The sequence below is a fragment of the Rhincodon typus genome, chromosome 31 (genome assembly GCF_021869965.1).
Source record: "Rhincodon typus isolate 14 chromosome 31, sRhiTyp1.1, whole genome shotgun sequence".
In the NCBI taxonomy this organism is placed as follows: Eukaryota; Metazoa; Chordata; class Chondrichthyes; order Orectolobiformes; family Rhincodontidae; genus Rhincodon; species Rhincodon typus.
In genome coordinates this window covers 12,851,498-12,871,132 of record NC_063362.1, presented here as the reverse complement: position 1 = coordinate 12,871,132, position 19,635 = coordinate 12,851,498, and the positions used below count along the sequence as shown (strand labels likewise).

The 19,635-nt window shown below is 41.5% G+C and overlaps 1 protein-coding gene across 3 annotated transcripts in view; it reads right to left on the bottom strand.

The window, feature by feature from the left end:
- Positions 1 to 19,635, bottom strand: part of tp73 (tumor protein p73) — a 235,353-nt gene that overhangs the window by 123,182 nt on the left and 92,536 nt on the right. For all 3 annotated transcript variants that reach the window (XM_048615017.1, XM_048615016.1, XM_048615018.1), the window contains 2 exons: positions 18,010 to 18,105; positions 11,785 to 11,923 (listed from right to left, as the gene is read on the bottom strand). In XM_048615017.1, the coding sequence (XP_048470974.1) occupies positions 11,785 to 11,923; positions 18,010 to 18,068 (198 nt within the window). In that variant the 5' untranslated portion in view covers positions 18,069 to 18,105. The remainder of the gene's footprint in view (positions 1 to 11,784; positions 11,924 to 18,009; positions 18,106 to 19,635) is intronic.

Here is a 19,635-nt window from a genome sequence, read left to right as displayed (position 1 = left end):
GTCCAACCAGTCATGCCGAACATAATCCAAAACTAAACGAGTCCCATCTGCCTGCTCCTGGCCCATATCCCTCCAAACCCTTCCTATTCATGCACATATCTAAGTATCTTGTAAACATTGTAACACATCCACCACTTCCTCAGGAAATTCATTTGACACGCTGTGTAAAAAAATTTGCCCCTCACTTTAAATACATGTTTTAAATCTGAAGAATAGATGGTCAATCTCTTCAGAGCTGTAGAGGAGAAAAGTAATAATATTATCCATGCTGTGAGATCTTTATTTCTATAAAGCAAACTCACTGTTTCATAAAATCACTCCCAGGAGATGTTATTGATAATGGATTTTGTGGTTAACAGCGAAGTATGCTGATCTCGAGTAAAACCGCAACATCTGCAGCATCGTCTTTCTACTTGGATGAACACTTCAAGTATCATAATATTCAAGGGTGTGGGTCTAGCATGGGAGTGTGGGACTAGTGTAGGTAGCAGTACATTTTTGACAGTACAATCTCAAATGGGTCAAAGGGCCTCTTCTGTACTCTGTGATTCTATGACAAGCAAATATGGCAATTGGTCCTCAGTTTTCCTTCATCTAATGAGATATTATGAGAACCTGAATGTCTTCAAAATGGTGAGAAATGACAGGTTACAATAAATACTGACAGATTATGGTGAGGATCTCTGGTTTATAATGATGATTAAGTCAATTTCTGTTTTTAGATGCATTGTTACAGATTAACATTATCTTAATTATTATCTAATTATTTCAGAATTCATGACACTTCACTGTGCCAATCTATGCAATTAGTTCTGAAGTCTTAAGTCAGTTCGCATTTTGTTGGGAGGTGACTAATGTAAAATGCGCTCGAGGGAGACCTCTAGTGATATCACAGGAAAAATATAATGGTAGCAACCAATTGAGCTAAAGTGGGAGCTTACATTTCTTACACTTGTTAGATTAATAGTTGCAGAAAATGTTAATTTTCTTCTTCCTTGGAGCATTCAGACAAACTACTTTGTTCTGGCCAGTGGGTACCATGGTTTTTCAATTTCCTCTCCTTCTAAGATATAATAGAAATCTGTGCCTGTTCTAGGCAGCAAAAGGAAGGTTTGAGACCTTCACATGACTGGGAACCTATGCCTTTGAACATCATCATCCTGTAATTTTACACAACACTTATCAAGCAACACTTGAATTTGGTGAAACTTCTTCAGAAAAGCACCTAGTTATAGGGTTAACTCCCCCTGAGGATACCAATAATTTATATCTGTACAGTGCTTTTAATGGAGAAAATTCCCTAGCCATTTCAGAGGGGAGAAACCAACAGTGAGTAGAAGTGGAACAGCTAGGGTGAGGTGACCTAAAAAAGAGGAATAGAAGAGGTTCGAGCAAGCTTCTAAAAAATGGGGAAAAAAACACTCAAATGAAAGCAGTCTGGCGGGAGGTAACATAAATTAGGGATAAGGCAGCTGAAGACTTTGCAGCTGATGGTACGACGGAAACAGGAGAAGATACACAAAGAAGATTGCAAAAATCAAAGTGCAAAGTATGGAATGTTCAACAAGATGGAATACATATTGCAAAAGTAGGGCAAAACAAGAACTTAAAATTTTTGGTGCTGCAGAGAACAGCCCCTTTATTTATTAGTGGGTTTCAAGTTGCAAATACACTCCCTGATCTCCAAAACTGAATTAACATTTTATTCCTCTAGACAGATTCCTATTTTATTACTATCGCCAAATTCTTCAAGATGGCAGTAGCAGAGTAAGCCACGCAGTGTTTGGGCGCCTGAGCCCGGGGTTCCTCCCCTGTCCACTTTTTTTTTTAGTTTTCTCTTTTCTTTTCTCTTCTTAATTTTTAACTTTCCTTACTTTCTCGGGGAAGAGCTCGGATGGCATTCGCGGCGGCAAGGTGCCCAGCGCATCGGAGGCACCGAGGGATGGTGGGGGAGGGAGTCGAGTTTGTGTTCCGGCGGCTGTGGTGGAAGGAATTGAGTTTTTGCTCCTGGCAGCAGCAGCGGAGAGAAGCGAGTTTGGACCCAGTACGGGGCCCGGCAGCATTAGCGGCGGCTGCTTTGGCGTGGTGGGCCCAGCCTTAAGCTTGAGCCCTGTTCGGGATCTTGCAACATCAGTAACAGCCGTGTTGCCCAGATTGGCCCAGCATGGAATCATGGCAGGGCTAAGTCAGTGGAGGCAAGATGGTGCCGAAAAATGGCGACTCTGTTCCAGCAGCAACGGCGCAGCAAAGGGACTCAAGGCTGGTTGACTACTTCGAGTTGGTGTTGATCTCAACATCGGGGTGGAAGAGCCCGAATCCAGGCCCATGGCTAAGCACTTAACAGAAAGGGCTGTAAAAGTGAACTATTTCTTTGTTTTCTACCTTAATAGTATATGTCTTGGTTTATTTTCTGTGTTTTAAGATGGTGCTGGAGGGTGATGACATACAACACTTTTCATTGTATTTGTTCCAAATGCATGAGACAAGTACCCATGACAATAAATAAATCAAATAAATCAAATTTAAAGTAACTTAGCCAATAGAGATTGGTGAAGATGAAGATGACAAGCTAGTAGAGCTTAATGCAAAAGGATGCAGGCAGCAGCATTTTGGAAAACTGGGTGTTTGTGAAGGGTGTGGCTCAGGAGACCAAAAGGTCAGAAAGCGCAGTCAAGAATCACAGCAATATCTTGGAAAAAGGGACAGATAGGGGAGAAGGATATGCAATCCTGACGTCTCATAATGGATGAGATGTGGGGAATTAAGTTCAACTTTGGTTCAAATAGTTTAGGCATTGTTTATGGATCATCTATCAAAATTGGTCACCTGTCTATAGGAATAAAATGCTAATTAATACATGTAATTTGGTTTTGGACACCAGGGAGCATATTTGCAACTTGCTACCCATTAATAAATAAAGAATATATCCTCCACAACATCAGTTTCACATCTGTTTGATTTTTTTCTTTCCTGGACTATGACCATGCTGCAGCTAATTGCAGAGTTCCTATTGCTGCATGAACTATTTTCATCTTCAGTTGATAGAAATTTTGATTCAAAGGCAAATGGCTGGTATTTTACAGCTTTCAAACTGTTTAAACTTCAACTAAAAAAATTAGTTGTCTCAGAAAACAGAGTTCTATAGCATAGTATTTCAGAATTAAAATGTATTACTTCTAAAGGCTAAGAGGCTAAGAGACTGAGAGCAGTTTAACCCAAAAAAAAGCCTGTTCAATGTTTGAATGCCGGGACCGATGCCACAGATGTTGTAACAGAGCTTCTAGCTGACAGGGTTGCTTGATACATAACTAGTATGTCAAAGGATGTTTCGACTATGTCATCACGCCAAGGCTATGAAACACAGACAGCTTCCCTTCATTCAGAGATTTTAGTGTAAGTAAAATATCTAAGGAGGGAAAAGATCTGGTTTAGGCGGGAATGACAGCTCAATTGAAAAGGATTAACTGCATATGTAGTGTCTATCACAGTATGTGGTATTCCTGTTCAGTGCCTTGTTTTGTGAAAAACAAAAGGCTATCATTAATGTCAATTTCCTTGAGAAAATCTGCAAAAACCATGCTGGCAAATCAGAAGGAATCTTGGAGAATTCCTCAACATATGTCTTAAAAAGTAAAGCTATTAATTCATCAAAGTAGATAAGGCCTTACAGAAGTGTACAAAATAGTTGATTATATAGAAAATATAAATCTAGAATAATAGTTCCACATACACATTGAACTAAGAAAGAAGTAAAATCAAATTATTTGAGATCCAAAGATGGAGTCAGAGACATGCAAATATTTAGCCTGTGACTTCAGCAGCATAGAAAGCATGTACATGGTGATGGCTTTCTGTGAATAGAAATAGATTAATTCTAGAGATATGGGGTTTGTCTTATGGAGGGAGGTTGAGCAGTTTATGCCTATATTCTCTGGAGTTAGAAGAATGAGAGGAGATTTATTTGAGGTATATAAGATGCTAAAGGGGATTCAAAAAGTAGACTCAGAAAGGATGTTTCCTCATATAGTCAAATTTACGAGAGGTAATAGTTTTAGAATAAAGGGTAGAAGATTTAAAACAGATGAGGAAAATTACTTCTCTCAAAGGGTCGTGAATCTAGAATTTACTACCTCAGGGGTTGGTGGATCCTAGGACATTGAGTAAATTTGAGGAAATAGATTTTTAGTAATGGGTTGAAGAGTTATGCAAGAAAATGGAGTTGAGGCTGAAGTGGGATCAGCCATGATCGTATCAAAGAGCAGAGCAGACTTGAGGGGCTGAATCACCTAATCCTGCTCCAAGTTCTTATGTTTTTATGTAATATTAAATATATGTCAGTTATTTATAAAGTAAATCTTGTTGCAAACTATTACCCAATTAATTATGTTGTGCCAACTTAAATACCGGGTGTCTAGAAATTCTGCTTTCCTGTGTTTTGTGGCAGTACATTTAATAGAGTAGTATTAACGATATTTTATTGAGGATACTAGTGAATTCTTACATCTCTGCTCTATTTAAGACCAAATAGCTCAAATGTCAACACAAATACACGAGGTAATAATACTATATGGCTTCATCTCCAAATGGAAGTGTTAGTGTGAATGGAATAGGAGCTCCTGTTAACCAAAGGGCAAAATAAAGACATTAAGAAAATCTGAAGAGGAACCCTCAAAAAAAAACATGTCCTCAGCTGGGCTTTGAAAATGAAAGGGTAAGCATTTGGTGCTCGAGAGTTGGAGCTTGGCGTATGGTGGGATGAGCCTGGAGAAGTGTGGCCCGTTTTCTTGTAATGTTGCATGAGGATCAGCTGTCCTTCCTGTTTTGGCTCTGCATTTAGATAGGTGTAGGGGCTCACCTACTGGTTAGTATTACACTGTGCTGTGCAAATGAGCAGATGGTGAGCAAGGCACTGGATATTCTGAAATCAAAAACTGATCCCATTTTCAATCAAACTGTTTTGTCAAGTGATAGACATGAAACCCAGTCTACTATGGCTCAGTGCAACTCTTCTCATAATCTGCCACACTTCACCTCATTAATTCTGCAACCAGACTCTATAGTGCCCTTCTTGTGAAATCATGATGGCAGCGAGGTTTAAGTACTCACTAATGTGAGGATCTTCTGGTGTTCACATCATTGGCACCATATTTAAAATCTAACTGCACACCACTTCAGGCACCGCAAGCTACAAACTGCCCTTTGTACTGTCAACCTGCAATATTATTCTCAATGAAATGACTCAAAGTGAAATTAGCTACTTGGTTCACTGACGGGGATTGGAGGTGTTGGCAGATGGTGTGGAGATAGGTTCAGTGCTGTCTTCTGCTGATTGGCAAAGACGGTATGCCATCAAACCCAGCCAATCGCAACTGTGATAGTGGTCTGGGTCAGAGCTGCTTTGGATAAAATGCAATCCATAGCAGGACTGAAAGAAAGTTAATGATCTTCTGTGATAGAGATAGTAGGAACTGCAGATGCTGGAGAATCTGAGATAACAAGGTATAGAGCTGGATGAACACAGCATCAGAGCAGCCCCAAGCAGCATCAGAGGAGCAGGAAAGCTGACCTTTCGGGCCTAGACCCTTCTTCAGACATGGGGGAGGGGAAGGGGATTCTGAAATAAATAGGGAGAGAGGGGGAGGCGGATAGAAGATGGATAAAGGAGAAGATAGGTGGAGAGGAGACAGACAGGTCAAAGAGGCGGGGCGGAGCCAGTAAAGGTGAGTGTAGGTGGGGAGTTAGGGAGGGGATAGGTCAGGCCAGGGTGGACGGACAGGTCAAGGGGGTGGGATGAGGTTTGTAGGTAGGAGATGGGGGTGGGGCTTGAGGTAGGAGGAGGGGATAGGTGGGAGGAAGGACAGGTTAGGGAGGCGGGGACAAGCTGGGCTGGTTTTGGGATGCAGTAGGGGAAGGGGAGATTTTGAAGCTTGTGAGGTCCACATTGATACCATTGGGCTGCAGGGTTCCCAAGCGAAATATGAGGTGCCATTCCTGCAACCTTTAAGTGGCATCGTTGTGGCAATAATCTTCTGTGCTTTGCAAGAGTAAGTGCCATCTTCTCTCTGCTGCCTCACACTCCACGGGACAACACTCGCTAATGCTGCCACCACACACAGCTCTCACCAAAACTCATGGAGTACAACTCTCATTATTGTATGCATCTTGTTCATACAACAGCTCTCACCCACCTCAGCCTACCAAAAGTACTAACCATCCCTGCCCTCTGCACTTCCCATTCATTCAATGGGATCATCACACCTGTTTGCACATCACTTGCAATTGGTCTTCTATCCAATCACGTCAATTTAATCTATCCGTTTGTCACACTGCTAAAGGAAGTGGCCCGCTCTGGACTGAACTCTCCACAGCACCCTGACTCATGTACCTGTAATTCCTGGGCTGACTGTACTTGACCTACAGGACTGACTATGGACCAATCCTCATGTTGAAAGGATATGGATCCCCAGACTCTGGTAGGTCAAGGCATTTAACTGATTGTGGTCAACCCTCTGGACAAGAATCAGATTAACCCCTTGACTAGGTGTAGTCCTCCCTGACCCCATTAAAGACTCTTTGACTTTGAGACGTGGCCATTTGTTTGAAGCAAATACAGTGTGTTTGCCACATAGGCTGCTGGCACAAGCTGAAGGTGCAACATTGACAAAGCATGGTGCAGTACAGCGATATGTCCACCGCCTTGACTGTTCGGTACTTCCAAACACGGCAAGCTGCCTGCATCTCCCTCTGTGCTAAAAAAGGATACAAGCCACAGAGGTTGACAGCCTGTAACTTAGCACTGAAAGCCCTTTGCAACAAAACGCAATGCAAGCCAGCGGGCAACAGCATCAAAGTAACTACAACGTGAGTGAGGGCTAAGAAATGAAAATGAGAACCCAAAAGATGCATCCTACGTAGATGCATGCGAGTCCTTGTGCACAAAAGGACTTTGCAGAAGCATGCAAACCATTAGTGCTCCTGAGTTCCAAAGTGAAGTCCTGAACGATTGAAGTAGTGTGTGAATTGGTCTGAAAGCAGGCGTGGTGATATGGTTTGCTGATGCCGACTTGTGTGGACGAGGAGTGGAGTATGCAAAGATATTGTGATGAGATGGAACTGGATGAAGGCTAGGAGGAGCAAACAGGAAGGCGTTGTCACTTGGTAACTGCTGAATTACAAATTGGGAATTGGTACTGTCCAGTTTTGCAGAGGGAGAGGAAGGAAGCTGCACAGAAGTGAAGTGAATTAGGCTATTAACAAAATGCTAATCCACGGAAATAAGGTAGTCACTCCTCATTAGTGAAATTCTGAACTAGCTGTTTAAACCTTAAGGCAAAAATTAGAATTTTTTTCTGACAACCAGACTCTCATTCTTTCATTTTTGCTACGTTTTCGTAATTTTCTGGTGATTGACCACACTGCTTAAGGGAGTGAAAAACTGTAAAGGATTCTCTTACCTACTATAAGCTTTCAAGGATTCATTTCCCTCTCTTTCTGGGTTCAAATTAAGCATGCCACAGCTCTCTGGAATTGACTTCAATTTCCTGTGTTCCAGCTATTCCGCAGAATGAGATTTGATGGGGATCCTTCTGCAACCTATTGGTGAAGCACTCCTTGAAGATTCCTTCAAAAAGCTCACACTGGTGCTCTCAGCTCAAGCTTAGGCATCACTGCACTTCTACTTAGTGGTTTCAAAATCAAAAACACCTGGTTCCTAATGGCCTCTATCCTCTCTATGCCCAGAGGCTGCTTATCTCCAGTCTACCTACTGGCCAACTGCCTTTCACGATGATAGTTACTATAGTTTTCTTCCTCTAAGTCCAAGCCTGGCAAATTTTTCAGCCTCTGTTCCCTCGTGACCTCTGTCTCTAAAAACAACACAAGCTCATGTCTGCATTCCATAAGGTGAATTATAAGGTTGAAACTTTGTCTGCTTAAGGTAAAAATATGGTTATTATCTATTGCGGTCCCTTAATGGGCTGCAAACTACATAAGGCCAAAGCTGCAACTGCATCTGTGGTGATATTCCATGGTTTACAGGCAAGCCTGTAAAGGGAGGCAGTGACACAGTGATAATGACACTGGGCTAGTCAAGTCAAGTCACCATAGTTTTACCAGACCATAGGGCTGCTCTCTCATAACAGAGAGATGACTGGTGGTGATCATACCTCAGGCTACCATACTCAGGCAAGGGGAAAAGTTGAGAAGGAGAGTCTTTCATGTCAATCTTAGCTTGCGATGGGAATTGAACGCATGCTGTTGGCATCACTCTGCTTTGCAAAGCAACCATTCAGCTAACTGAGCTAATATGACCCACCACTAGGTTAGTAATCCAGAATCCAGGCTAATATTTGGAGGACATGGATCATCCTGCTATGGAAGATGACTAAATTTGTAGTCAATATCTGGAATTAAAAACTGGCCTAATGGTAACATGCCAGCATTTCAACTGTCATAAAATTCCACCTGGTTCACTAAACATCCTTTAGTTAATGAAATCTGTCATCTTTTCCTGGTCTGGCATATATGTGTCTCCATGCTCACTGCAATGTGGTTGACTTTTAACTGCCCCTAGCAAACCACTTGGTTCAAAGGACAAATAGGAATGGGCAACAAATGTTGGCTCAGCTGGTGACACCTATATGCAATGAATAACATCACTTTCCCCTTCTCCAAAGCATTGGGAAACACATTAGCCTATCTTCGAGTGGAAATGTTAATTAGTTAATTAGTTATCTCTGACCACAACAGTCTTTCATCTTAGGAACAAAAGGGCAAGTTTCAGCATAACTGTTCACAATCTTGATACTGGTAATAATTTTTTGGTTTCAGGAGACTTAAAATCTTCTGACTGTGGACATTATAACAGCTGTGATCTTCAAATGTAAATATTGGCCTACTCCTTTTCAGGAACACAATTTGAGATTTCTCTTTGATCCTTACTGATTACCATTTAGTGAGATAGACCCCAGCGCAGACCACATTATCCCTTCCATTTACCCAAAATTTAAAGATAAACTCTGCAAATTATAACTCTTTCACAATTAGAAAGATACAGTCCAAAAAATCACATAAACTTCACTATTTAAACAATGAGGCATGAGTTTGCTATCAGATGTACTTAATAAACTTGAGAGTCTGTTGTAATTCTGACTTTGAAAGGAAGACTGAGCACTTACTTTACGCTTAGTATATCTTAATGAATTAAGATTTGAAGTAAAAGGAAGAACGTTGGTCAGGAACATTCAAGAGAAACTCCTTGCTAGTCTTCAGATTATGCCACAGGATCTTTTATGTCCACCTGAGCAGGCAATGGGGCCTTTGTTTAATGACTTACCTGAAGATGACACCATCAATAACACTGTACTTGATCAGTACTGCACTGAAGGGTCACCTAGATTATGTTTTCATGTACTCAGTGGGGCTAGAACTCATGACCTGAATAATCACACTCAGCCAAGAAGCTAGAAATTGAAAGACAACACAAAATGTAGTTTGAGCACTCTTTAAATATTCAAATTAAGTGGTTGCCAGAAGTAAGAATTGACTCTTGCTTTTTAAAACAATAAATGGCAGCAGATAATAAAGAATAATTGCTCTGCGGTGGAGGGGGGAGGGGGGTGGTGCGGTTCCCTTGATATTGTAATTTCGGTGAAATATTGCTGGAAATGCTGGAGAAATAGTATAAAGACCTGTTTCCTGGGAGTTCTGCTGATCATCTATTCAGCTACAGTGGAAGATTAAATAAATCCCAATGAAATTCAGGTGAACAAGAATAACACAGCAAGTCGCATGTATATAAAGTTTATAATATAAATAACATCACCATCATATTTCAAGAGCCCTTTGCCTCTTCTTAGTGAGTGCTAAACTGTGCCCAGGCTACTGTTTGCATCTATTACTTCCAGTAGTAATAGTAGTACCACTGATAGGAATGGATAATTAGAACAGATGATGCCTCGGCCTTCCAATCTATACCTTTGAGATTTTTTTTTTAGAGTTGTGCAATACCTCAAAAGGGAAGAATGTGATAACTCGTACTGTCTTAACATAATGAATATAATGGCTGCTTGCCTACATCAAACCATGATTACTTGATATGCAGACATTGCTTCTGAAGTTAATGTTTCCCATGTATTTTATGTAGAAATAAACAATTGCATTTATGTAGCATGTTTCACGTCTCCAGAATGTCTCAGAGTGGGTCACTTGTATTCTGTAGACAAAACTGCAGCCAATTTGACACACAGCAAGATGCATGAACAGCAAGCGAAAGGATGATCAGAGCCATTCAGAAACTTTGGATACATCTGGTATTGGACTAAGTTTTTATTATGGAGGCAGGAAACAGAAGCCATATTTGTTATCAGGTCAGGAATGTTCCTTCAGAAAGAAATTGACTAAAGTTAAGATTTTCACCCAAGTATGTCCTAAATTGGCATGGCAAGGGTTTCCATGTCTGATTAAGGATGGCAGGCAGCAGGCTGTTAAAGCTGTTGAAATTCAAGGCCTTTCAGTTTCAGACAAGCGCTCAATTGCAGTACACGGTTAAGTTTTGGAAGAGCACTTCAACAAGGTACCCTCACAGCCACGGTTTAAAATTACTAAGTGAAAACAAAGAGAAAAAAAAATTCAGGTCACCACTGTTGTGAAGGTAGTGGGTGCATGTGTATGAAGAGGAATTCCTCACAAGCTGCTCTTTCACCAAACCTTCCCTCAGGCTGGCTACCAGACACCAAAACTTTCTCCCACTACTCTGTATCTGTTTCTTGCATCAAGTTGGTTTTGAGGTGGGGATGGAGGAGGAAATTCAGCTCATACATCTGTGGCAGCACAATTTTATCATGCTGTACCAAGAATATAGTAACCTTTGATGAAATTTGCGGAGTGTCCCATTCTAAACATTGAACTTGACAATAAATTACCCAACATGATCATCTTGCCATTTTAGCGAGTGTATACGCTATCACCCACACGTTTGCCTAGTTCAGTGTGTCTGTGGGCACATTCATGTTTATCTACGAGCAAGACAGGCATGTTATGTGTGTGTGTTAAAGGTGAAGAACCTTTTGGATTTTTGGATTTCTAAGGGCTCAGTTGGTAAACTTGAATCCTATTAGGAAGCTGAGCCATAAATGCTACAAAAGGTCCAGATTGAACTGTGGTGACGCAGTTATTCATCTCAGTCAAGGTTGCAATTGAGAGTTTAAAAGCGATCTTGGTGTTAAGAACTAGAAAAGGGAAATCAAATCAGCCATTCTTCATTATTTTACTGTCGACTCTTGGTACAGTCCATGTGATATCACATGAGAAGATTGTATACAGTCACCACTAATCCCCCTTGCCACCTGCCCCCTCTGCTCACATTGTTAAGTAGAATAACTACTTGGGTGAAGTACTAACGGGTATCTGGTACTTTTGTGCTCATCCTCAGCAACAGTCAGTGTGTTTGGAGAAAAAAGTGTTGAAAACCATTACAGGGAAAAAAGTGAAAAAAAAAAGTCATTTGATGCTACGTATCAGTTTTGATGCCTATATCACTCAAACAAAATTAAAATTGCTCATTCTTGCTGAGATCCATCTCAGCATTTTCATACAAATAACACATTGTAATTAACTACGAAAAATTCCAAAAAATAAGTTATTACTTCTGTGCTTACGAATGACTATAATACAGGAAAATCAGTATTTAATTATCAGACAGCTCCTCCATTGCCTAATCTATTTTGATTAGTATTTCATCAACAAACAAAACGAACCAAAAGAAGAAAGTGTAACCACACTCACCATCACAGAATCACTCATATCTCTCATCTGAAAGACGTCCATGCACACTTCGGTTCGGTTCTGCGGTAAGTTTGGCACAGCCTCATTGCTGCCAGAGAGGTTGGTTTGTGGGATATCAAAGTAAGTACTGTCTGGTTCTCTGGGGGGAAAAAAATGCCATTGTTTACCAAATGCAGTTGAATAAATTGACCTCGAGCTCAGATGTGCCAACTTTATTCATTCACACTTGATAGAAGGCAACTGAAGGATCATTTAATCGATTTACAATTGAAGACATTTAAAAAAAACATGTCTAATGCATTTTGAACTCATCAAATGGAGGGGCACGAATACTGAGAAATGAAAAACCCTTCAGACACCCAATGTAAGAATGAAACACACTGAAGTCAAAAATACCATGATTAATCCTGGTCTGGTAAGTCAATTCCTTTGATGATGCAGATGGTCTAATTTTGTGTTTTTTTTAAATCATCTAAAGCATTTTCAATAACTATTAGGTAATAACATTCTGCAGAAGAAAAATGGAGAACTGCATTAGAGCTCAGGGGTCAGTTTTAAACAAGAACTTTTTTAACTTACCTAATACCATCTGGGATGGGAAGTTGGTAGTGTCAGGGAATATTAGATGCCAAGGGTGGTGTTAGGGGAGAGGATGTCCCCTAAAGTGTTGAAGAGACAGGCACAATATGTAAAAATGCACTAATATCTGGACCCAGAAATCCTTCCCAGTCCAGCTGGTTGATTACCTGTGGCCTAGTAACACAGCTGTCCATCTTTAAATTTCAAATGGATAGTAATAATAAGGAATGAAGTCTCATTGGGCTGAATCTTATGCTTTTTGGCTAAGTGCAAACTGCGTTGAGTTATTTGGATCGATTCTCACTGTGAGACCCAGTAAGATTTCTCACAATACCTTACAAACGCACTTCATTAACAACCTAAGCCCCTTTAGCATCTGGCATGTCTGATTCTATCCTCACCTTACCATGTGCCAATCCTGGAACAACTCACGACTCACTGAAAGAACGGCATCCCTTGCACCCGTACCATTTTTAAAGAGCTGCTTTGCAATTGGACAAGCAGTGACAGTCTGGTGTTGCACCTCAATGGCAACATAATGGCACAACAGCCACACAGCCACATTGCTCACTGCTCATAGTCAGCATGGCTAACACTCCGTAACTTATACAACCCTGATTCGAGTAGCTTTTTAACTAACAGTTTACCTGTTCTTAGCTACATTCCATCTAAACTCTCCCTCAAAGTCTCAGATACTTTGTCTCCAATGCTGACTGGTCACCCAATGTTGTCATTGTCCAGGAGAGAAACATCACATACAGGCAAGCAATCAGACAATGCCAAAATAAGCTGTTATTGACAGTCACCAAATGTGAACACAAATGAAACAAACAGAGGCTGCAGTTTGCCCCACAATGCAAACCAAATGCCTGCTTCATGATTAGTAAGTACTTGACAGTTCATTATAAGTCTTCCAAACCCAACTCACATCTATTGAAACTAGGTGTCAATCTGATCCTATCTTGCTTATAGCACCCCGTGCAGCTAAGCTCTGTCATGAGCAAGGTGAGCTTCCTTCAGTTCAATGTCCTTGTCCTGAGTTGACTGTTCCCATTTCCTTAACATGGTTCAGTCTGCCTTGCCTGTTCTAATTGTCATGGCCCCAGTCAACGCATGCGCACCAACTTATATCAAAAAGTGAGTGCCTGCTGTGTTCTGACCCCTTTTGTAGACTTTTATTCATACATTTCTGGGTCTGTCGGGTTTATTCTGGACATCAAGAACTCAAGGAAGTTCTAAAAACAGGATTCTCTTTATTAGAGCAAAGTATGCTACAAAAATACTCTAAAATATCTTATCCATACACAGCTTACAATCACAATTTGTGGGCTTGTCCAAAGATCAGATTAAAACAGGTGATCAGCACATTCCATCTCAACTTCCAACCATTGTTCAGATGATCTCCTCCAGCTCGCTAATTATACTCTGAGGCAAGCTATCTTGTAAACTTTTTCCATACAGACAAGTACGGAACTGTGTGTTCAGCCATTGATATTGTCCAGTCTCCAGCAACTGATCAGTTTCGCCATTGGCAAACATCACAAATATGTGATCACTGCACCTGATTTGATGAACTGCTCATTAAGACTTGCTTGTTTCTGTTGGAAATAGGCTTATCTCTTGGTTTTAACGAATTTTGACCTCTGCTATTGCTTGCTTAATTTTGTTACCTTTATGTCATCCAACACACCACAACTCTACAATCAAACTCTCCGTTTCGCTGATAAGTAGTCCACATTATTATATTTGATTCAGTGGGTATCTTTCAATACAGGACTCCAGCCTTTCAGAGTTACAGTTTAGCTCATTACTGTTGGATTACAGCACTTAATCCAAACACACATTCATTCAGACACAGAAATACTTTAAGACCAGAGACCTTTTTAATCATTAGGTAATGAACCTGATGGTTATCACATTTTCACGATGGCTAATTTCATTTTTTTTTCTTCTCATTTCAATTCGACTACTCCAGCAAAGGACAATTTTTATACTTCAAATCCCAGAGCAATATCAACAATGAACCTTGTCACCGCATTCAGTACAGTCTGTGGTCATAGACGAGATATGATGCAGTGCTGTTCCCCTCATCCCACAGAATTATTGGAAGCTTCACAGGTAACGAAATGTTTTTGACCAGTAATTTCCTCTTTTTAGGTCAATGCTGCTAACTCCTGCATCACTGCGATGACAATGTTTGATTTCCAAGTGCCAGTGGCATGGTGCAATTCACTCTTGATTAGTATTTGATGCCTAAGCGTGTTCATTCTACGTGCATTGTAAAAGGATGAAGAAATAATTACAAATAAAAATTAGCTAGTTTCCAAACTCATTTTTTGCACCTTCAATGTCCTAGCAGCCAGCAGATGTGGATCCATCATTTTGGCCTGTCAGAGTAACACTGACTTCACCCTCCCTTGATGTTGTTCCAACCATTTTTCTGTTACGCTTTGCATCTTGAGAATGGAAAGCAATGGCAAAGAATGCAACTCATTGTGGACACTGTCAATACCAGTCTGCCTTGTAAACAGGTAACCCCACTCTACCCTAACAGCACATTTGAACTCATGGCCCCAGTGTAGAAACACACCACATTGAACTTTGCTCCACATGTCCTCCATGCACCATGCTTCAAGTCATCTAGCATTGCCTCCTGTAGTGGTCACTGCGAATAACTCGCGCAATCATCATCCACCATGTCCTCTGATACTATTCTGCATGCTCCCTTACACTTCGAGTTCACCCATATCATCATCATTGACCCACCACAACAAATGCCCCTGTTTCTCTCCCTCCCCTAGCTTTGACACCACTAGCCCTTTTGGCAGTGTTCCCCCAGCTGCCCATACAGATCCCCATTTCATCCTCCTTAATGATCCATGAATGGATCCAAGACTAAATGTTAGGAACAGAAGAATAAGGACCAAAAGTAGGCAATTCAGCCCCTTGAGCCTGCTCTGCCATGCAACATGATCATTTAGCATATAGCTGTGGTTTACATGGACTTCAGTAAGGCCTTTGACAAGGTCCCCTCTGGAAGGCTGATCCAAAAGTTAAGAGCCTATGGGTTCCAAATCAAGTTGACAATCTGGATTCAAAATTGGTTTCCAAATGGGGCAAAGGATGTTGGTGGAGAGTTGTTTTGTAATTGAAAGCCTGTGACCAGCCAGTGGTGTATCATAGGGATTGGTGCTGGGACCCTTGCTTTTTGTTATGTACGTTAATGACTTGAATGTGAATATAAAAAGGTATAATTAGTAAGTAAGCCAATGCAAAAATTGGTGGTATTGTTGATAGTGAGAAGGATGGTCTCAGGCTACAGTCTGATATTGATCAGCTGGCAAATTCAGCAAAGCAATGGCAGATAGAGTTTAATCCTGATAAGTGTGAGGTGAAGCACTTTGGAGGATCCAATAAGGGAAGAATATTCACAACGAATGGTACGTTCTACGGAATACTGAAGAACAAAGGGACCTTGGTGTACAAGATCATGGACCACCTAAGGTGTCAGCACAGATAGACAGGGTGGTGAAGGTGCCATACGGGATGCTTGTCTTCATTAGACGAGGCATAGAATATAGGAGCAAGGAAGTCTTTTTACAACTATATAAAACACTGGCTCGGCCACAGACGGAATACGGCTGCCACACTATCGGAAGGAGGTAACTGCACCGGAGAAGATGCAGAGAAGATTTACCAGGATGTTGTCTGGGATAAAAAAGTCTCAGTTATGAGAAAACACTGGATAGGCTGGGTTTGTTTTCCTTGAGAGCACAGGAGGCTGAGGGGGATCTGATGGATGCACAACATTAGAGGCAGAGATCATGAGAATCTTTGCTCCCCCCACATATCTGAGACCAGACGCTGCAGGTTTAATGTCAGGATTAAGTGCCCTAGAAGACATCTGAGGAAATATCTTTTCACCCAGAAGGTAGGAGAAATATGGAATGCATTACGTGAGAGGATAGTGGACTTGCATCATTTAAGAAGCATCTGGGCAAGCATTTAAAATGCCAGGGCATCAAGTGTAGGTAAATGGAATTAGTGCAGCTTGATGTTTGTTGATCGGTATAGGCACAGTGAGCAGAAGGGCCTGTTCTATGTTGTATGACTCTATGACCCTATCTATCACTTTGTGACTGTATTCACCCAAGATCTTTAACCAATTTGACAAATGGCCCCTCGACAGAGTCTTGACCACTGTCTTTGCAGCTCCTCAAATATGTCATTTCCATGACTGCAAATACTGACCCTATAGAACAAACTGTTGCTATGTCCTGGCCTGCAGTCAGACAGATTACCCTGACTGTCAGCATTTCAAACCGACAACTGATTGTAGCCAAGCCCCTGCAGTGTTTCCCTGACTGATGATATCAGAAACACTTGAGCAAAAGCACACTAACCCTGACTGGACTGAGGACTGGTCCCACCCGATTTCTTTTATGGGCATTCAGTTGAATAAGTTTGCAATTTGTTTGCTGCAGAGAGCTGGCACATGCTGTAAGTGTTAGACTGATTATGACTCAGTATGCATTAAAACTAGATGTCCTGCACCCCTGGACAGATCCCTACTGACAAGCAGTTGTTCAGTGCAAAAGAACACATCAATTTGGCAGTGCTAATAGCTTTTGACTCTGGCTGAAGGGCCAAAGCGTTAACAGGCATGGCATGCTGTGAGAACACAGGTGGACCGAAGGAGACGAGCAGGTCTGAGATGTAGCTTAGTCCAATGTGTGAGCTGGGTGCCTGTCTCTGCATGCAAAGTGTTCCTGCTGCAGTTTTTTTTTGCTATTTGCCAGTGCACACTTCAAAGGAAGCCTGTGCTTCCTAAGCAGTCTGCAACTGGATCATGATGTCATGATGTTTATGAGGGGGTGGTAAATGTCAGATGCCAATGTCCATGGGCAGAGGGGTGCGCAGCTCGTAACCATGGATCGTACCTTGAGGTGCTGTTTGGTGCTGAGCAAAAAGAAGGATCCTCGCATCCACTGGCGAGCTGAACTCACCAGTTACCCACTCACTTCCATTTCAGGAATCCTCGACCCCAGCTTGTTTGGCATGTTTGGGAAAATAGGAGGCTGAATGTTGGTGAGTTGCAGTGTTAATAAAGCATTTTTTAATGGGCAAGTTTTAATCGGCATCTTGCTGCTCCTAGTGAGAACTTTGTCTTGCCGCTCATTAAATGCATAAATGATGCAGCATTCTCCTGACATCAAGACACTCCTCCCCAGATTTCTTGCCCAATTCTGTCACATGTCTCAGAATAGCCCATGTTGCTTCATTCTACTGTCCGATTCCATCCATTATTAATATTCAAACAGACAACCCACTTCCTTAGAGTGGGTTGGCTGCCCAACTTACGTGTGCCTCCATTTCACCTGACAAAGGAGCAGCATTTCGAAAGCTTGTGATTTGAAACAAACCTGCTGGAAGATAACCTGGTGTCATGTGACTTCTAACCTTGTCCACCCAGTACAACACCGGCACCTCCACATCATGGCTTCCATTAAAATGGGAAGCAGAGGTGTGATGTCAGAATTCAGACTTGCAACACTTTAATCCTCCCAACTGGACCTAAATTTGCCTGATTTATGGGGTTAAACATAATACTGCCATTTGCAGAAAGAAACAGAATTACAGACTTACAAACTACTCCAGAGATGTTCAAACGTAGGGCCTTCATCTGCTGGTGAAGATTGGGACATCTTAGCTATGGGATGGTCCAATGATGGGTGAAGTACTCTGTGACCAAAGTAAACAGTTACAAACAGTTATATCATGAACGATATGCATATTTTTGATTATTATGACATTTGTTATATTCAGGTATTAAATGAAACAATTATTATAATCTAGTTTGTGTGCCTGCTCAGCATATTAGCTCCAAGATTCTCTTCCCAAACCCTTCCACTATCTCTCCAACTTTATCCAAACAATATCCTCCAATCATATACTGGAATCATTTATGACAATCGAAAAGAAGTAGCCAATCTAATATGCAATTTTACGTATTGGGATACAATTAATGACAAGAAATTGGATATATATTTTTATCAATGCATGTTATAAAAGATCTTTGGCATCAATACAAAAGAAAAATTTCTGATGAAGGGTCAAGGCCCGAAACGTCAGCCTTCCTGCTCCTATGATGCTGCTTGGCCTGCTGTGTTCATCCAGCTCCACACCTTATTATCTTATATTGACACTTCAAACTTTTTTCAAAGATGTCCGTCTTTTGAATATAAGAATTGACCTTTGGCCCAATTTACAGTGAAAATCCCTTAAACACAAGCAAAGACATCATTTTCCAAACTCATCAATGACTCATTAATATCATATGAATTTTTCTGAAACAATATTCAGTGCACATAATTAAGATGAACCCAATTAAGGTCAGATCTTGTGTGATATCTTATCATGGTTCTGTCAAAAAAAGGAGGCAGTGGACGTTGATGATGGTACTCATTCATATACAGGGGTGAGATGAAAGTTTTCTATGTTTTGAATTATTTGAGGACTGAGTAATGATTGCTTTGTTCCCTGCACACTGCATTTTCTGCTACAATTAACATTGCAGTTGGCTGCTGTGTTCTTTCATTTGCTAAAACTTGCAGAGTAATCCAAAACAAGCTCCAATTAATAAAATCATCTTGTTGGTTCCATTTGTAAAAGTGAATGCATGACATTAAATTGAACCTCACAGAATAGGGAATGCCCTGGTCTTTGCTGAGTTAGCTGATCTCAGCTGGATTGATGCAGAGCTGGATGAACACAGCAGGCCAAGCAGCAGCATAGGAGCAGGAAGGCTGACGTTTCCGGCCGAGACCCTTCATCAGAAATGGGGGAGGGGAAGGGAATTCTGAAATAAATAGGGAGAGAGGGGGAGGCGGATAGAAGATGAATAGAGGAGAAGATAGATGGAGAGGAAACAAACAGGTCAAAGAGGCGGGGATGGAGCCAGTAAAGGTGAGTGTAGGTGGGGAGGTAGGGAGGAGATAGGTCAGTCCAGGGAGGACAGACAGGTCAAGGGGGCGGGATGAGGTTAGTAGGTAGGAAATGGGGGTCGGCTTGAGGCGGGAGGAAGAAGAGGTTAGGGAGGCGGGGACGAGCTGGGCTGGTTTTGGGATGCGGTACGGGAAGAGGAGATTTTGAAGCTTGTGAAATCCACATTGATACCATTGGGCTGCAGGGTTCCCAAGCGGAATATGAGTTGCTGTTCCTGCAACCTTCGGGTGGCATCGTTGTGGCACTGCAGGAGGCCCAGGATGGACA